Source organism: Vitis vinifera, chromosome 18, assembly GCF_030704535.1.
Source record: "Vitis vinifera cultivar Pinot Noir 40024 chromosome 18, ASM3070453v1".
NCBI classification, from domain to species: Eukaryota; Viridiplantae; Streptophyta; class Magnoliopsida; order Vitales; family Vitaceae; genus Vitis; species Vitis vinifera.
Window position 1 is genome coordinate 1,757,410 of NC_081822.1, and position 21,699 is coordinate 1,779,108.

Genomic DNA, 21,699 nt, shown 5'->3' on the forward strand with positions numbered 1-21,699 from the left:
TCATCCACCAACAATATATGGTAGAATAAAATAATAAATTGGTGTTATCTTATCATATCCGGAATGAGCAACACTTCTGTTGTTGTCTTACCAAAAACAGCCGTTATTCCTCTAAACAGTTTCAGGTCACTTTCACTAACCTATTAATGGTTGAAACCACCAAGCTTTCCCTCGGAATCCACTTTCTTTTCAGCCAAACACTTGAATCAACCTTGCTTACCGCCTTTTTTATTTTTATTTTTCTCCTGATTTGCTCCGCAGAGCCCTTTCATCCTTTCTCCATCCTCTCTAAGATTTTATCCTCCATCAATGCCGGTGTCGGTGATGCTAGTTTTTGTTCTACCGTGCACAGTGGTGGGCGCGGCGTTCGCCTTCTACTTTTCATTGATGTGGTACTGTTTATTAAGGGAGGCAGAGTTGCAGCGTGAGGAAAAGGCGACGCCGGAGCAGGGGTTGTCGGAGGCGGAGCTTGAGAAACTTCCGAAACTGACCGGGAAAGACTTGGTGATGGAGCCGGAGTGTGCCATATGTCTGGAGCAGATCAAGAGTGATCAGCCGGCGAGATTGCTTCCGGGTTGTAATCACGGCTTTCATGTACATTGCGCCGATACATGGTTGTCCAGGAATTCTGTTTGTCCTGTTTGTAGAATCAGGATTAACCCTGACCCTTTAGATTCTGAAAATCCCTGCTGAAACCTGTAATACCAAAAATCTGGCCCTGCTTTTTTTTTTTTTTTCTATGCAAAAGAATAGACGTAACACAAACGTCGAGGGATGCATTTTTTCTTAAATTTTCAGGGAAAGAGACATACCAAGAATTATTTGATATTTATTTATTTATATGAATTTATTTTTATTTATTTTTAAATCGAGGAGATAATTTGTTTTTAATAATTTATTTATTTTGTAAAAATAATTAAATTTTAAAACAAATTTAAAAAATTATTATATTTTATATAAAAATTACTATTTTTTCTTCTTTGTTTTCTCGTTTGTAGGCTTTCTAATCCAATGCAAATTTCATTATTTTCTTTTGGCTTCCTTATAGCAAGGTCTCTTTTTTCTCAGTGACAGAGAAATTCAAACGTCGTCGTTTTGAGGAATTAGGATTTAGGAGTAACGGGCCTGCAGCTCTGGCTTTCCGTGGTTATGCTCTTTAATGCTTCGATTAATTTATTAAAACGACGTCGCTTCATGTGCTCGAACCTGAGCAAAACAGAGCCGAGCTCACATGGGCCCAAAACGTAACAACATTCCTAACTGGACTTTAACCGAAGCCCTCTTATACCAGGAGGCTAGTTTAGCAACAATATACATATAGATATAAAGAGAAATGCTAAGGTTTAGGCCTTATTCATGACTTTATTTAACATTTAAAAATATATTAAATAAAATTCCGGAAGAAAAATAGGTCTTTTTTAATTAAAAAATGAAAGTTAATATTGAGGTGGCCCGCTCCTGGCCTCATAAAACAATATTGGAGCTATATTTAATAGCCGTCTTCTCAAGAACAGGATTTGGCCAAAATCGAATGAGGACACATGAATACAAAAAATATCTAATCTGTCAAGGAAAGTTTTTATTCGCTTAAAAAATTATAGCCATACTTAATATTAGTTTTTTTTTTGTGTAAGCTTGATTTTATATTCATGTGTTGTTCCTTTTCTTATGAATGAAAATTTTTAATTTGTGTCTTTCTTTTTATTTTGAATAAAAAAAAAATTAATTTGAGTTAAACATTAGTAAATATGTTGTGCTGTAAATCAAATTAATTCTATTGCTATAATGTGGATTTTGACCAAATTCATGTATAGTTGATCCACAAAACATTTGTATGGATACACTTTTTATTTTTATTTTAAAAATAGAAAATAATAATATTTTTTTATATTAACATTCTAACTTTAAAAAAACAAATTTAATTTCTTTTTTATTTTAACTATCGTGGAAGCTAACAAGTATAGTCAAATCAATATTAGAAAAGAACCCAAATTTTATTTTGATTTTGGTGGAAAGTAAGATGCAAGAACAAATATATAAGAATTTTTCAGATTAATATTCTTTATATGGACAAGAAAATAAAAATATAAGAAAAATATATGGATTTTAAACAATTATTTTTTTCTATTTCTTCTTTTATCTTCTTTATCATCTCTATTGATATGCCTTCACATGAATTCCATTTGTTCTCTTTATTTTCTAAAAAAAATATGAATAAAAATTAGTTAAAAAAATTTTAAATAGAAAAAAATAATTAAAATAGGTATGATGAAAATAGGTCCCATAAACAATGTTTTTAACTTTATCCGGCCTTAATGTAAGGGCTTTGTCCCAACTCCTACCACGAAAAGATTAAAGTAGCCAATTATCATTAAAAATAAAAAGGGTTAAGCAATCATCACACCGAAGTGGGTTTCTTGGATAACATTCACACTGTTCTCATAGATATCTTCTCCTTCCCTCTTCCTTCTTCGTGGATTTTCCTTAGTCGCGGAAGTACAGACTGGGACATATTTAAAGTTTAATGATTTTTAGTGGAGGATTAGCTGGAGCGGCCTTATGTTTCCTCCCCTTCCTTTTCTTTTTCTACTGTGTCTCTATCTTCCTTTAATTTATATAATATATTATCTTCTTGTTCACTTTAAATAAAGATGGTATTTAAAATTTCTTAAAAAAAATGATAATTAGGATTTAAAAAATGAGCTGTCTTTTTATTTTATTTAATTATAATTGATTACACAAATATATGATAAAATCAAGCGGTTGAAATGATGATTTATGCGTCACCATTTTTAATTATGTGTGTCACATCATCTTTATATACATACCACTATTATATTAAAGCCAACAACTAGACGGCAACCAAAAGTAAGAGAAGATGTGAGGTGGGTCATATTAATTTGGAATTTATTTGAAATTAATTATAATTAATGGGTTTTTAATATGTGATGTTTTTATTAATTATGCTTTTGTTAAAAAATAAAAATGAAAATTCCGATGGCATTTTTAATGATGAGTTAACTTTAAAATAATTTTTTAAAGGCTCAATTATGAGATTACTAGAGATGATTCACCAAGTCACCTCAATTAATTCCACCTCAATTAATTCCCGAGATTTTTAGAAGTTTATGGAACACATAAATACATGTTAATATTTACTCCGGGCAGAGAAACCATTAGTGAGTATGGCGGTAGATTCATTTCCAGGCTGTCATCACTCACACTCCCATGAAGCGCGTGCATCAGCATGGGAAAAAGCAGTCTTCCATCTTCTTCAACCTCTGAATCCCCAGAGATTAAGAGATTAAGAGATTAAGAGGATGAAAATCCAGAGATTAAACATCGGATTAAGATTAATAATATGAAATTTCTGTATTCATTGGAAAACAGATATGGACAACATAAAACCTGGTTATGACTGGAAGAACTCGGAAAAAGCTCTCAAAAATCGAATAAATACAGAGCAAAAAGAACAGAGAAGGCGATCATTCTTCGGTTTTCTATTTTAGCAGGGATTTTCAGAGGTGTTGAAAAACTCAGGCGCGAGAATGGCTCTACAAAGAGGGCAAACCGAGTGCTTGGAGAGCCAAGTATCGGCGCACTGGAGATGGAAGCCATGATTGCAACCGGGAATTAATCTGGCCGGTGCGTCACTCTCTATTTCGTCCAAGCATACCGCGCACTCCGCTCCCACGACGAGATCCTTTCCAGCGAGTTTGGGCAGTTTGTCGAGGTCCGACGCCGAGAGTCCCTTCTCAGACTCCGGCTTGACCGGCGCTGGCAACTCCGGCTGCTGGCCCAGGGCGGAGTACCACAAGAGGCAGATGTAGACCACGAAGACGACGCTCATGCCAGCACAGGGTAAAAACAGAGCCAAAAATATCGAAAGCAGCATTGTTTTGTTTTCACGCTAGCAGAGAAGCAGAGAGAAGAAAAACCAAAGGAGTTTCCATAAAGCAGAGGGGTAGCGGCAGAATGAAGCTTCAGGGAAAGAGAATAAAAAGGGTTAAAGCTGGGAGCTGACAAACGCCATGGGGATGGTCTTCGGGTGGACAGAAAGTGGATTCTGAGGTGGTAGGATTACAGTTTGGTGAGATGGTGGTTTCAACTTTCAAGGGAGGGGTGAAAGGTGACGTGGGTCTGTTTCGAGAGTAGTAACGACCATTTCTGGAAGAAAGAGAAAATATCACTGATTTTGGGAGATGGCGTGTTTCGTGGGTCAGAGGAAAGCATCCGCAACTGTACTCACTACTCTGACACACATCTTTCGTATAATCTTTTTCTTCCTCCCTTCCTCAGAGTTTTTTTCTTGTTGCAACCACATATATATATATATATAATATAACACGCCACACCGCCGCCTTTATTTGGCCCTGTGGGCTGTGAGTCTGTGACTTCTGTGGGTGGTGACCCTAGAATTTAACTATTCTAAGGACCTGTTTGCCCACAAGCCCCACTGGGCGCCACAGCCTATGGAAATTAATCAATTATACCAAATTCTTATTTATTATATAACATTATTTCACATTTCAAAACATCCCTCTACACTTTTTTTTTATAGTAAATCATTCCATACTTGAGGTTAAGTATAATGTAAGAGAATCTGAACCTGAAACAACAGAGAAGAGATTGTGGAGAAGCAATGTTAGTTTATGGAAGTAGAGTACAAACAGACAAATGTTGGTTTGACAAGCTTTCCAGCGTGAAGGGAAAGCATTTGTCCATCTTAAAGGGAGGGTTTTTTTATTTTTTATTTTATTTTTTTTTAAAAAATTATTAAAATGGTATGGGGAGTCATAGGAGTAGTCAAACTCAAGACGGCTTGTTGACCAGATTTAGAAAGATACTTTGGGGTTTGGAGAAAAACGTGATGAATGGGTTGATTCACATGAAGTTGAAGAATTAAAGCTGCAGCAGTGATGAATACAAGTACAAAAACAAGTTATACCTATAGTTACCACAGGAGGTCAAAAGACCACAGAATTCAGAACCTTTACTTTACCGTTCTCTGAGGAAATTTTTCCATGTATCTTACGTCACTGTCAGCAAACCCAAGAGCCTGAACCCCTGCTATCTTTTCCGTATCATACCCAAAATATACCTCCAATGTGTATACAGACCCTTGTTTGGTGGCTTGGATTTCACTCTACATTTAAATGACCCAAATAAAAATTCTGTATGATATGGGATTGGATCTATGGATTTTTCCTCAAGAAAAATTTCCTGACAAAAACAAGTGAGGAGTTCTAGTACAATCTGGGAGTGAGGCTGAGAAGCCTAATATGCCATATCGGAACCCCAAAGAAGGATGAATCGTGTTGATAATAGAGGCAACTATCCACGAATTTTATGTGGAGCCCTCGACCAATAAATCTAGTAATTAGATGTTTGCTAAGCGACAAACCCTTGTGAATATCTCAGCATAAAATTAAGGTATGTAAGATCATGTCATGTTTCAATGAAATTTATTGAACCAGTAAAAAGATGCAAAGATGCTTCAACAGATCTCAGGGAGTCACCTGTGTCAGAAGGCAATTTTAACTCCAACATTTGTCCCAAGTTGGTATGGATGATGGTTTTCGATTCAGCATCCATCATATTAAAGCGATATTGGCAAATATCTGGAAGCCAAGAAGCAATGATGATTAGCACAGTGACATAAGCAGCTACCTAAATTAAATGCAAAACAAAAGAGGAAAGGGTTGCTATCATGTGCATCAATTCTATGTTTGTCCATACCAATGATCTATAAAATTACCTTTGGACTTGGGAACACATCAAAACCTGCTTAAAAATATCTATTCAAAAGGCCAATCCATTCACAAGAAAGGAGATCCGTCCTTGATTAAACTCCTGAACCTATGGTACAAAACAAACTGTAAAGATCAACTTACGGCAAATAATAGAAATGGATTTGAAATAATTCAAGCTTTGGTCAAATTAGACGCTGAAGGAAAAATATAATACCTACGAAGTGAGAAACCTGTGCCCTATGTTGGCTTCTAAAAGTTGCAAGTTTTGGGCAAAAATGTTCTTCATCCATGTGGGTTGAACCAAATGGAAAAATAAAAAGTGAAAAACGACATTTTAACTCTTTGGTAATGACTTTATTCTTTATGTTTCCTAAATTTATAAGCATCCAATTGGAAAGTGTTTACCCTTCTTTCAGGGGCAGATTCAGTCTCTTCACCTTCAGGTCTATTGTGAAATGCATTTCATCTTTATCTTGTGTGTCCATGTCATATCTGCATTAACTCAATTCCAACCGCTCGATATGAAGAAGAGGAATAATGGGTTTCCCCAGTAAACCATAGAAGTGTGTCACCAATAATCACCACAAGAACAAGCTCCCTCTTTAAAGTGATGAAAGCGGTTTGTATCTCTAACAAAAATCTCCCTCCTTTCAAAGCTAGATATAAATTTTATAACAACATGGCAGTCCCCACAAATTCTGAGGTTCTTAATTACTTGAAGTGGATATCCTGGGGGAGTGTTCAGAAGCCCGAACACCACCGCCAACTTCTCACTGTGCCCACACAAGATCTGCTCCTTGTCCTGTTCCTCTACATCTTGCAGCACAAAATTGATTTCTGGAAAATAACCCAATTTCTTCATCTCCATGCTCAATTTATCCAACTTTTCAATAATTTGGGTCATTTGAGGATGCGATTTGTCTCCTGCTAAAAGCATGTGCACTTTGTTTTTCACCTCAATCCAACTGCAACCAGGGTTTTTCCTCAAACCCTTATTCTTCATCATATCCCTTACCCTATTCACTTCATTCCACATACCCTTAGATGCATAAATATTAGATAGAAGAATATAGTTTCCAGGATTGCTTGGTTCTAGCTCAAAGAGTTTCTCAGCAGCAACCTCACCCAGACTCACGTTATTGTGAACTCTACAGGAACTGAGCAAAGCTCCCCAAACACAAGCATCTGGATTGACTGGCATTCTTCTGATCATGGCATAAGCCTGCTCAAGCTTTCCTGCACGACTAAGAAGAGTAACCATGCAAGCATAATGCTCCACTCTAGCTTCAATCCCATACTTGCTAGACATGCTATTAAAATAATAAGATCCTTCTTCTGTTAGGCCACTCTGGCTACATGCAGACAATACACAAGTGAAGCTGATAATGTCGGGTTTCTGTCCACTTCTCTGCATCAAATCGAAAATCTCCATGGCCTCTTTTGCCTTGCCATGCATTGCATATCCAGCTATAACTGCATTCCAACAAACCAAGTTCTTGGTGGGAATTCCATCAAAACATATCCGGGATGCTTGTATCCTTCCACACTTTGCATACATATCAATTAAGGCACTACCCACATAAACATCAGTGGAGATCCCCCTTCTAAGGGAGAAGCAATGGGCTGCCTTGCCATGCATTAATGCTGCAATATTGCCACAAGCTGGTAGTAAGCAAGGGATTGTTACAGAATTTGGTTTCACCCCTGCAATCTGCATCTCTCTAAAAAGCTCCAGAGCTTCAATATCCCTCCCATTTTGGGAGCAACAAGCAATCATTGATGTCCAAGATACCACATTCAGTTCCATCCCTTGGTCCTTCAGTTGCCTGAATAACCTCAATGAACTCTCGACTTGCCCATTCCGGGATAATCCAAAAATGAAAGCATTGCAAGATCCTACATCCATGTGATCCATTTGATCAAACACTTGTGACATCTCGGATGTGCAGGAACACTTCCCGTACATATCAATAAGTGCGCTACTGACGCATTTATCTGACACAAGACCTTGCTTTATCACATAACCATGAATTAGTATCCCCATAACCAGATCCTCCAAGTCTCCTACAGCCGGAAGAACACTAGAAATAGTAGTCCCATCAGGTTCAAAACCTCTTAAATGCATATCCAGAAACATTAGAACAGCCTCCGAATATAGTCCGCTATGATTGAACCCCGCGATCATACCATTCCATGATATTAAATTGGGCTGCACACCCGAGTCACCCATCTCACTGAAAAGCCTTTTTGCCTCATCTACACATCCCTGCCGAGCATAAGCCGCAACCAAAGCACTCCAACTAACCACATCTGGTTCGAACATTCTATCAAACACTCTATGAGCATCTCTTATCTGGTTGCATTTAATATACATGTGGACCAAAGAAGATTGAACAAAAGAATCTGAATCAAACCCAGATACAGATGCAATGCCATGAACCTGTCGGGCAGGCTTAAGGGCGGATAGTCCAGCACAGGCCTTGACAGCACTAGGGAGGACACGATTGTCAGGCATGAGGCCTCGGGTGAGCATCTGAGAAAAAGTAGAAAGTGCGTGATGGAATTGATGAAACTTTGAGAATGCATAAATAAGGGTGGAGAAAGAGAAGACATTGGGCTCAGGAACCAAATCAAGAACAAGAGTTGCATCCGCAAAGCACATGTTATTAGCATAATGCGATAGAAGCTTGGTGGCGAGATGGGTATCGTTGAAGAGTCCGGTCTTGAGGATGTGGGCATGAGCTTGACGTGTCTGTGAAAGAGAAGCCGTGGTTGAATTTAGGCAATTGAAAATGGTATGCTGAACACTGTCGAGTAGAGCGAGAGCTTGTGCAGACAGAGACATGGTTTGCCTATTACACAGGACTGTAACTATGAAATTATGGAGAACGGGTCCGGATTAACTGAAAATATTGCAACAGAAACTATATTCACGAAGATCCTCTCCCTCTGATCTTCCGAGAAATTCAGATTCCTGATTTCGCTGTTTCATCTTCGACTTCTTTCTGTTTCCTCCCATTCAACTTTCTCCGTCTGATAAGCACGCGGTCTTCTTCAGCTTTCTCCGTTTTCCCGGTCATGGTATTATAATAATCTCTTCCGAGGACTCACTTGATTAAAAATACTAAAAAATAAGATGGTGAGATATCGGATAATCGGAACAATAACATTCACTTTTTATCGGGTTGATTTTATTCCACCCCTTGTAGTTTCGATTAAATACATATCACTTTCTTTGATTTGAAATTAAGAAAAATGGGTTTTGTTGGTACAAAGCCAATTAGAGGCCAAGTTAATAGAGGTTAGACAATGTGAGCTTCTTACTTGCACAAAAGGATGTCTGGACAGGTGGTTTGAGCACGCCTCTTCGAAGCTTAAGTTAGATAAATATAGTTTGAGCTCCTCGATAGAGAGTGAATATGCCAATCTTACCTTATTTGTGCTTTTGAAGAGTTTTTATAGTGTTAAAGAGAATGTCATTGTAGTACTGACTAAGCACTTTGACCTTCTTTGTAATGATAATTGTTTTACTGATGGCAGGATTATCATTACAATTTTGGGCGGTTGGCAGGTGTCGTCAGCTAATGTGTCATGATGTTTGACTGTGCAGCCGCCTATCCCTTCAACTTGTTGATGATTTGGGGTTATTTGGTACAATTAATTGACATGGACTTGAGGGCTAGAAGATATCTCATCAACCATTCTCATGTCAGACGTGAATGATTACGCATGCTAGTGGGCCTGAGAGTCTTGATTGAATGGTCTTGACTGATTGGGGAGTCCGATCTCCTTATGCTACCTAGCTCTGTAGGAAAATGACATTTTTATGTCAGATGCCAGATGAAACTGTGTATTAGTTCAGATGGAATGATATGGATGACCACCATGCTTGACCAAGGTGCCCGGACTGGAAAGATGGACACATGGAGGGAAGCCCCCCACAAGTATCAGTCCGGATGGAATGATATGAATGGTCGTCATGCCCACGATGCCTGACCAAGGTGCCCGAACCGGAAAGATGGACACGTGAGGGGAACCTCCCACAGGTTTTGATTCACTAATTTGAAAAAATATATAAATAAAATAAAATAAAATAACCCAAATTTTTATAAATCATATTTTTTTACCCACTTAAAAATATTTTAAAATACATATCTTTTTTTATCATTCAAATAATTAATTTCTAAAATGACCTTTTTACATGTTAATAACATCAATTACAACTTTTTGTTGTGAAAATTGATTTAAGATTTATAAAAGAAGAAATTTAAAAAATTTAAAATACAATGAAAACTAAAAAAAAAAAAAAAAAAAAAACTTAACACAAAAAAATTTAAAAGTAAAATATTAATTTTCACTTCATTAAAACATTCTAATAAAAAAATATAAATATCGAGAAAAAAACTAAAAATACAATGGAAGTAAATATTTTATTTTAAAATTTTTAAGTTTTTTTGGTTTTTAATTTTTATATATTTTAATTTTAATTATATTTTAAAATTTTAAATTTTCTTGTTTTATTAGTAATGTCAACCGACAAATTTTTTATTCAATTTTATTAAATAAAATGAGAAAATGAGGGGATTTATATAAAACACAATATAAAATCATCATTAACGGGATTAAAAAGATTTCATTTATCACTTTAGAATTCTAAAAAATATTTCCACAATAATTTGTATATCATATTATATAATAAAAAATTTATAATATATTTATTTATAAAACACCTTTATTTAATTAAAATGATAAATTAATTTTAGATAATTTTATTTAATATTATCAAGTAAAAGGGTATTTCATGAAATAATTATTTGAGTTATGAAAAAGTATATATATTTTAAAATATTTTAAAATATATGACAATAAAACTCATTTAAAAAAATTGAAAGTTTTTTTTCCTATATTTTTTCAAATTAGCGAATCAAAACTCACTTTTCCCTTTGAAATTTCACCAAATATTTTGTTTATCATTTTTATTTATTATTCTTGTGGGTTTCATACCTTATCGTCGTCTGCGTCCATTGTCATTTGCTTCCATGACTCAACCGCCTAAATGGAAATGTAAGAACGGACAAATAGTTCATTCGGGCCCAAGATGGTAGACAGATGGTCCTGAACGGTTGGGCGTTAAGAGTGACACTTGAGTTACCTCTAAGCATTGATTGAGCACCAAGCAGTAATCGTGATTAATGCAGTCGTTACGGGATTAAACAGCAATAGTTAAGGCAAGACAATTGTTATAGACTTATAGGTCATCGATCATTGCGACAATTAACATATAATCAATCACAATTAAGGCATCGTTAAACGTCTAAATAGACGTTACAAGTGAGCAAAAGTAAATAGTCACTCATAACCTCAGGAAAGATACAGTGCATTCTTGCAAAAAAAAAAATCACATTTTCTTGCCCAACTCAACTCTCTAACTTAATCGTCGAAAAGGCGTGCTCGAACCCCATCCGAACATTCCTTTGTGCAAGACAAAATGGAGGTGTGCAAGACAAAACAAAGGTGGCTATCTAGGATTTATCCGGAATGACTATTATTCTCCATATACTAATAATTTTCACTCAACTCCCCTCTCACTCGAAATAAATGAGATGTTGGGCTTTGTGGAGCCTAGTTTTGTTTGATCCGGTTTGACGACCCGACCCGAATAATATTGCATGACTTTTTAATGGGAGATTTATTGAGGCATGTTGGGCCCGTTTAGCCCATTGTGGAACCACCTTTTTGTAATTAGGGTTTTTTAGTGTGATGGGGTTGTTGTGTTATATATATAAAGAGAATATTATAGTCGCTAGGTCGTACTCTGTATTCTTCCCTGACAATAATGATATCCCTGCAACTCCGTGGATGTAGGCAAATTGCCGAACCACGTGTGTTTTCTCTAATTTTTATTTCTCACGGGTTGGGAATTCAGTTTAATTCCCTACAACTGGTATCAGAGCCTAGGGTTAGGTTTGAGTGGGAGCAATGGCAGAGGAAGCAAGAAAGACGTCTGGAATATAAAAGTTTGATGGCACAGACTTTGCGTATTGGAGGATGTAGATTGAAGATTATCTCTATGGGAGGAAATTGCATCTGCCTCTTTTGGGGACAAAACCTGAAAGTATGAAGGCTGAGGAATGGGCGCTTCTTGACAAACAGGTTCTAGGAGTTATTAGGTTAACTCTGTCTAGGTCTGTTGCACATAATGTTGTAAAGGAGAAGACCACAACAGATTTGATGAAGGCTTTGTCCGGTATGTATGAAAAGCCGTCCGCAAACAATAAGGTGCATCTGATGAAGAAAATGTTCAATTTGAAGATGACAGAGAATGCATCAGTAGCACAACATCTGAATGAATTTAATACAATCACAAATCAATTGTCGTCTGTAGAAATTGATTTTGATGATGAGATTCGTGCTTTGATCGTCTTGGCTTTTTTGCTAAACAGTTGGGAGACAATGAGGATGGCAGTAAGCAATTCTACGGGAAAAGAAAAACTCAAGTACAATGATATACGAGATTTAATTCTGGCTGAGGAGATTCGCCGAAGAGATGCAGGTGAAACCTCAAGATCTGGTTCTGCCCTAAACCTTGAGACAAGAGACAAAGGTAATGACAGAAATTCAAATCGGGGTAGATCAAATTCCAGAAATTCTAATCGGAATAGAAGCAAATCTAGATCAGGCCAACAAGTACAATGCTGGAATTGTGGGAAAACAGGTCACTTTAAAAGGCAATGCAAAAGCCCTAAGAAGAAGAATGAAGATGATTCTGCTAATGATGTAACAGAAGAGGTACATGATGCATTACTTCTTGCAGTAGACAGTCCACTTGATGATTGGGTTTTGGATTCAGGAGCTTTGTTTCATACCACTCCACACCGAGAAATCATACAGAATTATGTTGCAGGTGATTTTGGTAAGGTGTATTTGGCTGATGGTTCAACCTTAGATGTTGTGGGTCTGGGAAACGTCCAGATATCGTTGCCAATGGGTCTGTTTGGTTACTGGAGAAGGTTTGACATATTTCTGACCTGAGGAGGAATCTGATTTCTGTTGGACAACTTGATGATGAAGGACATGCAATACTATTTGTCGATGGTACTTGGAAGGTAACAAAGAGAACTAGGGTATTGGCTTGTGGAAAGAAGACTGGTACTCTGTATATGACCTCATGTCCAAGAGACACAATTGCAGTTGCTGATGCAAGTACTGATACAAGCCTATGGCACCGTAAACTTTGTCACATGAGTGAGAAAGTGATGAAGATGTTGTTGTCAAAAGGAAAACTACCAGAATAGAAGTCCATTGATTTTGACATGTGTGAAAGTTGCATCTTAGGAAAGCAAAAAAATGTGAGTTTTTTGAAAACTGGCAAGACACCGAAGGCTGAAAAATTGGAACTAGTATACACTGATTTGTGGGGGCCTTCTCCGGTTGCATCCCTGGGAGGTTCAAGGTACTACATCACTTTTATTGATGACTCAAACAGAAAAGTATGGGTTTATTTTCTGAAAAATAAATCTGATGTATTTGAAACTTTTAAGAAGTGGAAGGCCATGGTTGAGACAGAAACAGGTTTGAAAGTAAAATATTTGAGGTCAGATAATGGAGGAGAGTACATAGATATAGGGTTCAGTGAGTATTGTGCTGCATACGGAATTAGGATGGAGAAGATTATTCCTAGGACACCACAACAAAATGGTGTGGCTGAGTGCATGAATAGAACTCTCAATGAGCGTGCTAGAAGTATGAGGTTGCATGCTGGACTACCAAAAACTTTTTGGGCTGACGCTGTTAGCACTACAGCTTACCTGATAAACCGAGGACCATCAGTTCCCATGGAGTTCAGACTTCCTGAGGAGATTTGGAGTGGTAAAGAGGTGAAGTTTTCACATTTAAAAGTTTTTGGTTGTGTTTCTTATGTTCATATTGATTCTGATGCTCGTAGCAAACTTGATGCAAAGTCAAAAATATGTTTTTTCATTGGCTATGGTGATGAGAAATTTGGCTATAGGTTTTGGGATGAACAAAACAGGAAAATCATCAGAAGTAGAAATGTGATATTTAATGAACAGGTTATGTACAAGGACAGGTCAACTGTAGTGTCGGATGTTACAGAGATAGATCAAAAGAAATCTAAGTTTGTCAACTTATATGAATTGACTGAAAGTACTATCCAAAAAGGGGGTGAAGAAGATAAGAAGAATGTAAATTCACAGGTAGATTTGAGTACACCTGTAGCTGAAGTTCGTAGATCTTCCAGGGACATTAGACCTCCGCAGCGTTATTCACCTGTTTTAAATTATCTCCTGTTGACTGATGGTAGTGAGCCAGAGTGTTATGATGTTATGATAAAACCTTGCAAGATGAGAATTCAAGCAAGTGGGAGTTAGCCATGAAGGATGAGATGGATTCCCTGTTAGGGAATCAGACATGGGAACTAACTGAATTGCCAGTAGGAAAGAAGGCTTTGCACAACAAGTGGGTATACAGAATAAAGAATGAGCATGATGGTAGCAAACGTTACAAGGCCAGATTAGTTGTTAAAGGGTTCCAGCAGAAGGAGGGCATTGACTACACAGAGATATTTTTTCCAGTTGTGAAGATGTCAACAATTAGACTTGTACTTGGAATGGTGGCTACAGAAAACTTACATCTTGAGTAGTTAGATGTGAAGACAACATTCCTTCATGGTGACTTGGAGGAAGACCTTTACATGAATCAGCCAGAAGGGTTCATTGTTCAGGGACAAGAGAATCTAGTCTGCAAACTGAGAAAGAGCTTGTATAACCTTAAACAAGCTCCTAGACAGTGGTACAAGAAGTTTGACAATTTTATGCATAGAATTGGGTTCAAGAGATGTGAAGCTGATCACTGTTGCTATGTTAAGTCCTTTGACAATTCTTACATCATATTACTGTTGTATGTGGATGATATGCTTATTGCAGGGTCTGATATTGAGAAGATTAATAATCTGAAAAAGCAATTGTTCAAACAGTTTACAATGAAGGATTTAGGAGTTTCAAAGCAAATGCTTGGTATGAGAATCATTAGAGACAAGGCTAATGGTACATTGAAGCCTTCACAGTTAGAGTGTGTGAAGAAAGTTCTCAGCAGGTTCAACATGAATGAAGCTAAACCAGTGAGCACACCCTTGGGTAGTCATCTCAAACTAAGCAAAGAACAGTCACCGAAGACAGAAGAAGAAATGGACCATATGAGCAAGGTGCCCTATGCCTCAGCTATTGGCAGCTTGATGTATGTTATGGTGTGTACAAGGCTAGACATTGCACATGCAGTGGGAGTTGTGAGCAGATTCATGAGTGCATTGGGAGGCAGTCAAATGGATTTTAAGATATCTGAAGGGTTCATTAGATACATGTTTTTGCTTTACAGGTGCAAGTTTGAAACTGCAGGGTTATGTAGATGCTGATTTTGCTGGTGATATTGATAGTAGAAATAGTACTACTGGGTTTGTTTTTACTCTAGGTGGTACAGCTATATCATAGACTTCAAATCTACAGAAGATTGTTACTTTGTCTACTACAGAAGCTGAGTATATTACAGCAACTGAAGCTAGAAAGGAGATGATTTAGCTACATGGTTTCTTATATGAATTGGGTAAGAAGTAGGAGATGGGCATTCTACACAGTGACAGTCAGAGTGTAATTTTTCTTGCCAAAAATTCAGCTTTTCATTCAAAGTCGAAACATATACAAACAAAATACCACTTTATCTGTTATCTTGTTGAATATAAACTGGTAATACTTGAGAAGATTTGTGGATCTAAAAACCCTACAGATATGTTGACTAAGGGTGTCACTATTGAGAAGTTGAAGTTGTGCGCAACTTCAATTGGTCTTCTAGCTTGAGGACAGGAGGATGAGTTGTAGGGATGAGAGATTGTTTCTTAGAGGATAACGGTTTGATGTTGGTGATTGGACTAGTCTCAAAGTGGGAGATTTGTTGGGCTTTGTGGAGCCTAGTTTTGTTTAATCCGGTTTGACGACCCGACCCGAATAATATTGCATGGCTTTTTAATGGGAGATTTATTGAGGCCTGTTGGGCCCGTTTAGCCCATTGTGGAATCACCTTTTTGTAATTATGGTTTTTTAGTGTGATGGGGTTGCCGTGTTATATATATAGAAATAATATTATAGCCGCTAGGTCGTACTCTGTATTCTTCCCTGACAATAGTGATATTCCTACAACTCCGTGGATATAGGCAAATTGCCGAACCACATAAATACTGTCTTGTGTGTGTGATTGTTTTTCTTTGGCGTGTGTTTTCTCTAATTTTTGTTTCTCACAGGTTGGGAATTCGATTTAATTCCCTACATGAGATACATGATAAAATTTCAAATATATCAAAACGATATATATTTAGCTAAAACTTAAAAAAGGGTTAATAAAATTAATCCTACTAAATATAATCAAGTTAAAAAATAAATAAATTTTCACTTATTTTTCTATCTAAAATTATTTTTTTATTCCTTTTATGTTTTTGTATCATTTTTATTATTTCTCTATTTATGCCTTGTATTAAATGTCCGAGGCAAACCAATGGTTATATATAATGTGTCTAAACTCATGATATGTGGGTTTTTTCATAAAAAAAATCGTTTTATATAATGTGCCTAAACTCATGATATGTGGGCTCTTTCATTAAAAAAAATATTTGATAGATTTTGGTAATGATTTAATTTAAATTATTAAAATAACTTAATATTATAATTTAAAATTTAAAATAAATTTGATAAATGAATTTAAAAATTTACCATTACTTAACAACTTAATTATCATTTAACTTAAAATCACTTTATGATATTATACATTAAGTTTTATCAAATACTCTCGATGTCATACCTAATATTCGTTCTCTCATAGCTCTCATGTAAAGATGAGTCAACATTTTCCCCCCTATTCATTTTCATCACTTATTTTATTATTAAAACATTTGAACACAGAGTGTCTTTTTCCAAGTAAATTATAAGCATGACAATTCATGTTGATAAGCATCGGGTTCAAATCTAGGTATTCTATCACATAAGTTAACTAAACCCAACATGAATAATAATTGTGTTAAAAATATAATTTAAATATTACTTAATTATTAAATAGGTAACGGATTGTAAAACTCATTTAACCTATTTAATAAGTAGATTGAATTAAGTCTTGTATAAATTTATATAATTAATATTTCAATCAAATATATTTATCACTTGATTGACTTATTTATTTAAAAACAAATTTAAAATGAGTTAAATATGGATTAAATAATTTAAAATTATAATTAAGTTAATCATCACAATCCGTGTCATGCATATTGACTCAAAAACTATATGTTTGTTAAATAGGTTACATGAACGATAGATATACACAAATCTGACCTAAAACTAATTATAATAAATCTAAATCTATGAAAAATATGTTGTATTGAAGTCATATTGGCCTATCGTATCAAATTTTTCTATCTTTAGTAAATTATCTCAACAACTAAATGTCCATCAAACACAAATGTAGCAAGTCTCATCTATTTTATCTTTCGAAAAACAAAATACAATTTGTTCATGAGAGAGATTATTACCACGTTCTTAATATCAAATAAGTGAATATTTTCCTTAAAACAAGTGTAATGACACGATTTCATGTACCTTTTTAAGGTCTATCCTTGATACGGTGCCTTAATACTAATACTTTTGCTCTAGTCATAATAATACACTATGGTTCCAAAATGAATTTGACATGTTAGTAGTAGAGAAACACTTTGGAATTGGTTAGATAGTCTTGGTTTAATGACTAAAATTGAAGGCTCGTAGACAATTTTAGTAGAAGAGATGAAGGATGAAACTTTTCTGTCTTTATAGATGTGTGATCAAACACTTTCTATGTCATAATCCAATTGTTAATAAATGAGTTACCTATTTTGAGCATCCTATAAAGTTTCATTTCTTCATGAAAAAATTATCACTTTGCTAATTATCTCATTCTTTTTATTCTCGTCCTATTTGCTCAAACTTTAAAGTTATCTTTGATTGTCGGGAAGTTTTGAGATGATTTGCGAGGAAAATAAAATGGAAAAGAAAAGTGGAAAAAAGATTAAAAAAAATTAAAATTAATAAATTATTTTGATATACTATTTCAAATTCATTTCATTTTTTTACTCTTATATTAAATAATTTAAAAATATATAAATTTTTAATTATATTTTATTTCATTCGATAGTTTTCACATGATTACAAAATGTGATAAAAACATTTTTCTTTAATATTTTTTTCTCTCCTTAATACTTTTTGAGAGTCAAACATAACTTTAACATTTCATTGTCGCAGATGATTGTTCTCCTATCTCCTATACTTGCAAGAAATCCACATAAATAATCTCCAAAGTAGCATGATTAACTGGTTTTAAAAATATGTCAGTCTTCTTTTATTTATGTTTTTTTCCTCCTTTTTTAATTCTATTTAGGGTGTAAAATTAATAATAAAAGATACTTCGATTTAAATTATGTTAATTTAAAGTTTATTTCTTACATTGAGCTTTGCACCTAGGACCGAAATTAATTATAATTTATCTTTATATTGTAATATTCCAAATTATAAAAAATATTACAATAAATATATTTTAAAGTTGTGAAAAATCATAAAATTTAGATTAAATAATCTTATTTTATATTTAGGAAATTGAGAAATTATAAATAATATTAGAGTCATTTTTTATCTTATGCAGTTCTAAATTAGTATTTTGAGTGACACTAATAATCCTATAGGATATCAATCAGGAAATGAAAAAGATCCTATTGATACATATGTAATAGGATTTTCAAAATTACGAAAACATGTTTTTAAATATCAAAGGCTTGGGTAAAACAGATAATATCTAAATCAAATGAAATAATAATTATAATTATTCTTCCCACCTTTGTATTAGAAAAAAAGGAACCTCTCAACCTATTTTTATTATATATTTTAAATAATAATTATAAATTAAAAATCTTACTGTACAAATTCAATTTTCCACTAACAAAAGTAACAGAGTATACCAGAATACCCTTGTTTTTTGCATCATAATGGTTAAAATACTTGGGGAAACAGCCAACTCATCGAGGCTTTTGTTACACGCCCGGTTCCAATGAGAAGCCAGAGTCAGAAGGCAATCATATCAGACCATGTCACAAGTGGCGCACCATAGTGTGGATCCGAGAAGTAACGGGGAAAGTCGCTAGTGGTCGATAGAATCTATGGCCTTGGCTCGTGTGGACCCCTACAACTCCACCCTTTATTCGGACTTCCTATTCCAGCGACCGTGGACCTGCAAAAACAATCGAGCAGAGAGATGGGGAGACGAGGCCACACTGCTCTGCTTTCACTATTGTTATCATTAGTATTATTCTATGTGTTCGAACATGAATCGATCGTCCGTGCAGTATCGATTCCGGCGAAGTTCGATGGATTCGTGTACAACTACACCGGAACCGGCATAGATTCGATTATTATTGAGGCATTCTTCGACCCGGTTTGCCCCGACAGCAGGGACGCCTGGCCGCCTCTGAAGCGCGCTATCGCTTACTATGCTCCTCGCGTTTCGCTCATCGTTCACCCTTTTGCTTTGCCGTGAGTGATTCTCTCTCTGGATTTGGTGTCCTGAGAAAAACGAGTTTTCTCTGTTTTCTCGGCAACCAAACATGGGTTTCCCTTTTTGCTTGCTTCTTGTGGCTTTGGTGGTGTTTGTGCTGGGTTTGTTGTATTGAGGTTGCTTTACCGTAACATAATTCTCACTCTTTCCTCATTTTTACGGAGAATCTGAGAACCGATATCTCATTTTTTGGAAATTCATGAATTTTTTTTAATTATTTCTTTGAATTTCAGTCTAATTTGATTGGAAAAAACATCTAACAACCTCCTTCTCCCAAGTGTTTATATCAATTCCATCTTATTACAATCAAATACCTAAAATTAATAATTTATGGTTGATTGCACCCAAAACTGGGCGGCTGTCCTAATCCGAATTCACCCATTTTCTTCTGCAACTAGGGTATGAATTTAAAATCATTTGACTGAGCTGAGTAGTGAAAGATTCTGGGTGTGTGATGAATTTTTTTTTTTTTGAATTTTAAAAATGATTTATTGGTCTTCGTTCTGAAAATTGCAGCTACCATGACAATGCTTTTGCTACTTCTCGAGCTCTGCACATCGTCAATAAGCTGAACAGTTCTGCTACATACCATTTGTTGGAGATGCTCTTCAAGCATCAGGTTAGAAAATTCAGTACTAACGTTACATCCTTCACAAGTTGGAGAGGAGTTTAATTGCATTTTGTAAAAATAAAATAAAATAATTTACATTAATATTACCTTGTGGACTCCATTTTTGGCTTTCCATCATGGTAGTTCTTTTACTTGCGAAAATCTTCTATTTAGGTGAGAAGAAGACCCTTTCATAAAAATGTACTTGCCATCAAACTATGAGTCTGTTTGATAAAGTTTTGTAAAACAGTTTCCAAGAACTATTCTTAAAAATAGTTTTCAGTTGTTTTTGAAAACAATATTTTGTTCGGGATCCAAAAATCAAAAATAGTTTTTTCAGCATACTTTACAAAACACCCGAGAACAGCTGATTTTTTGCTCTAAAAACGTGTTTTTCAAATAGTCTCAAAAAATCATTTTCAGTACAAAATTTACCAAAGTATTTTTGATATTAGAAAACTGTTTTCAAGAACAGTTTGAGCTGACCATATGTTTCTTTGACTTAATTGTTGTTTGAGGTGAATGTAAATTATAACTGAAATGGGTGTCATTGACAGGAAATATTTTACAACCAAATAACCGTAAACATGTCTAGGACCGCGATTGTGGATTGCATTGTGAAGTTTGTGTCAAAAGCTGTTGGGGAGTCCCTTTTTTCTGCAATCAAATCTGGGTTCAGTGACCGGCAAACTGATCTCACAACAAGGGTTTCCTTCAAGGTAAGAATGGACATTGCTCAAGGCAATCGCAGACACAACACGACATGGAATTAGTCTATTATTTAGTTTAATTTTCGGTTTTTTTTTTCTCACAGTATGGCTGTTCAAGAGGGGTCCTGGGCACACCTTACTTCTTTGTTAATGGATTTCCATTGCCAGATCCTGGCTCTGCTATCAACTACAGCAAATGGAGAAGCATTCTTGATCCATTGGTCAGTGATAGCGTCAAGAGGGAAACTCTGCATTTCTTTCTATGAAAGATTTAAGGCATTCCTGATCGATTTCCAATAAACCGTAAGGCTACTTTGGATAACAATGTGCGTAGAATTATGATAATGTGCTGGGAATTTCTGCATAAACAAAGCTTGAATTACAATGTGGTTTGATATATGATGCAAAGGAATGAATGGTAAAAATCCATGATGTCTAGTTGTAAGTTTGAAAATTTTCTAAGTTTGAATCAAATTAAAGCTACATGTGAAAGTAGCAAAAGGTTAATGATTAACTTCTTGATAGAGAAGTTAGAATTCTGAAGATACCAGCCCATTAGCTATTTTAATTTTTAACAACCAATTACTTCAGCCTTTTCTTAACATTGGGCCGAAACTAAGGCAGGTTTGATGGATTAGAAGGTTAATTTGTGTCGAGTTTGTTTATCAAGACATTTACCTCACTTCAAAATTAATCAAGGTGGGTCGAGAACTCTTGACCCACACAAAACAAAAGTGCGGGGGAGCTCGAGTTCCCACGAGTTTCGAAACAAAAAGCCAAAAACCGGAATCTTCTAATAGATAAAATTATTATCTCAAACTCATGAATTATAAACTAGAGGTTAGGGGCCTGTTTGTTTAGTGTTTTCAAGAACTGTTTTCTGTTCTTGAAAACAAAAAACATCAAAAACTCGTTTGGTTGACAGGGTCGTTTTTGTTTTTGTTGTTTCCCGTGTTTTCAAAATGGCACTGTTTAGAGAACAACAAAATGTTGT

The 21,699-nt window shown here is 35.4% G+C and overlaps 4 protein-coding genes across 7 annotated transcripts; 2 read left to right on the plus strand and 2 right to left on the minus strand.

Annotated features, from left to right (window-relative positions):
• The first annotated feature begins 225 nt into the window (after positions 1-225).
• On the plus strand, positions 226-828 carry LOC104882588 (E3 ubiquitin-protein ligase ATL23-like). The gene has a single exon (XM_010666594.3). The coding sequence runs from the start codon at positions 310-312 to the stop codon at positions 691-693; it is 384 nt and encodes a 127-aa protein (XP_010664896.3). The 5' UTR covers positions 226-309; the 3' UTR covers positions 694-828.
• Positions 829-3,347: 2,519 nt separating this feature from the next.
• On the minus strand, positions 3,348-4,530 carry LOC100267702 (E3 ubiquitin-protein ligase ATL23). The gene has a single exon (XM_002285860.5). It carries the CDS (start codon positions 3,893-3,895, stop codon positions 3,506-3,508), a length of 390 nt encoding a protein of 129 aa, XP_002285896.1. The 5' UTR covers positions 3,896-4,530; the 3' UTR covers positions 3,348-3,505.
• LOC100248977 (pentatricopeptide repeat-containing protein At1g20230) lies at positions 3,348-8,909 on the minus strand. Of its 4 annotated transcripts, XM_010665841.3 has the most exons (4): positions 6,159-8,909; positions 5,759-5,859; positions 5,520-5,621; positions 3,348-4,609 (listed from the first exon to the last, which is right to left on the minus strand). In XM_010665841.3, exon 1 carries the CDS (start codon positions 8,596-8,598, stop codon positions 6,322-6,324), a length of 2,277 nt encoding a protein of 758 aa, XP_010664143.1. In that variant the 5' UTR covers positions 8,599-8,909; the 3' UTR covers positions 3,348-4,609; positions 5,520-5,621; positions 5,759-5,859; positions 6,159-6,321. The 4 variants fall into 4 exon arrangements, with proteins under 4 accessions (XP_010664143.1, XP_002284744.1, XP_010664142.1 ...); XM_002284708.4 differs by having other exon boundaries at positions 3,348-5,621; positions 6,191-8,909; XM_010665840.3 differs by having other exon boundaries at positions 3,348-5,621.
• Positions 8,910-18,854: 9,945 nt separating this feature from the next.
• LOC100854733 (uncharacterized) lies at positions 18,855-21,143 on the plus strand. The gene is made up of 4 exons (XM_003634313.4): positions 18,855-19,363; positions 19,902-20,004; positions 20,553-20,714; positions 20,810-21,143. The coding sequence occupies exons 1-4, from the start codon at positions 19,086-19,088 to the stop codon at positions 20,969-20,971; spliced, it is 705 nt and encodes a 234-aa protein (XP_003634361.1). The 5' UTR covers positions 18,855-19,085; the 3' UTR covers positions 20,972-21,143.
• The last annotated feature ends 556 nt before the right edge of the window (positions 21,144-21,699 follow it).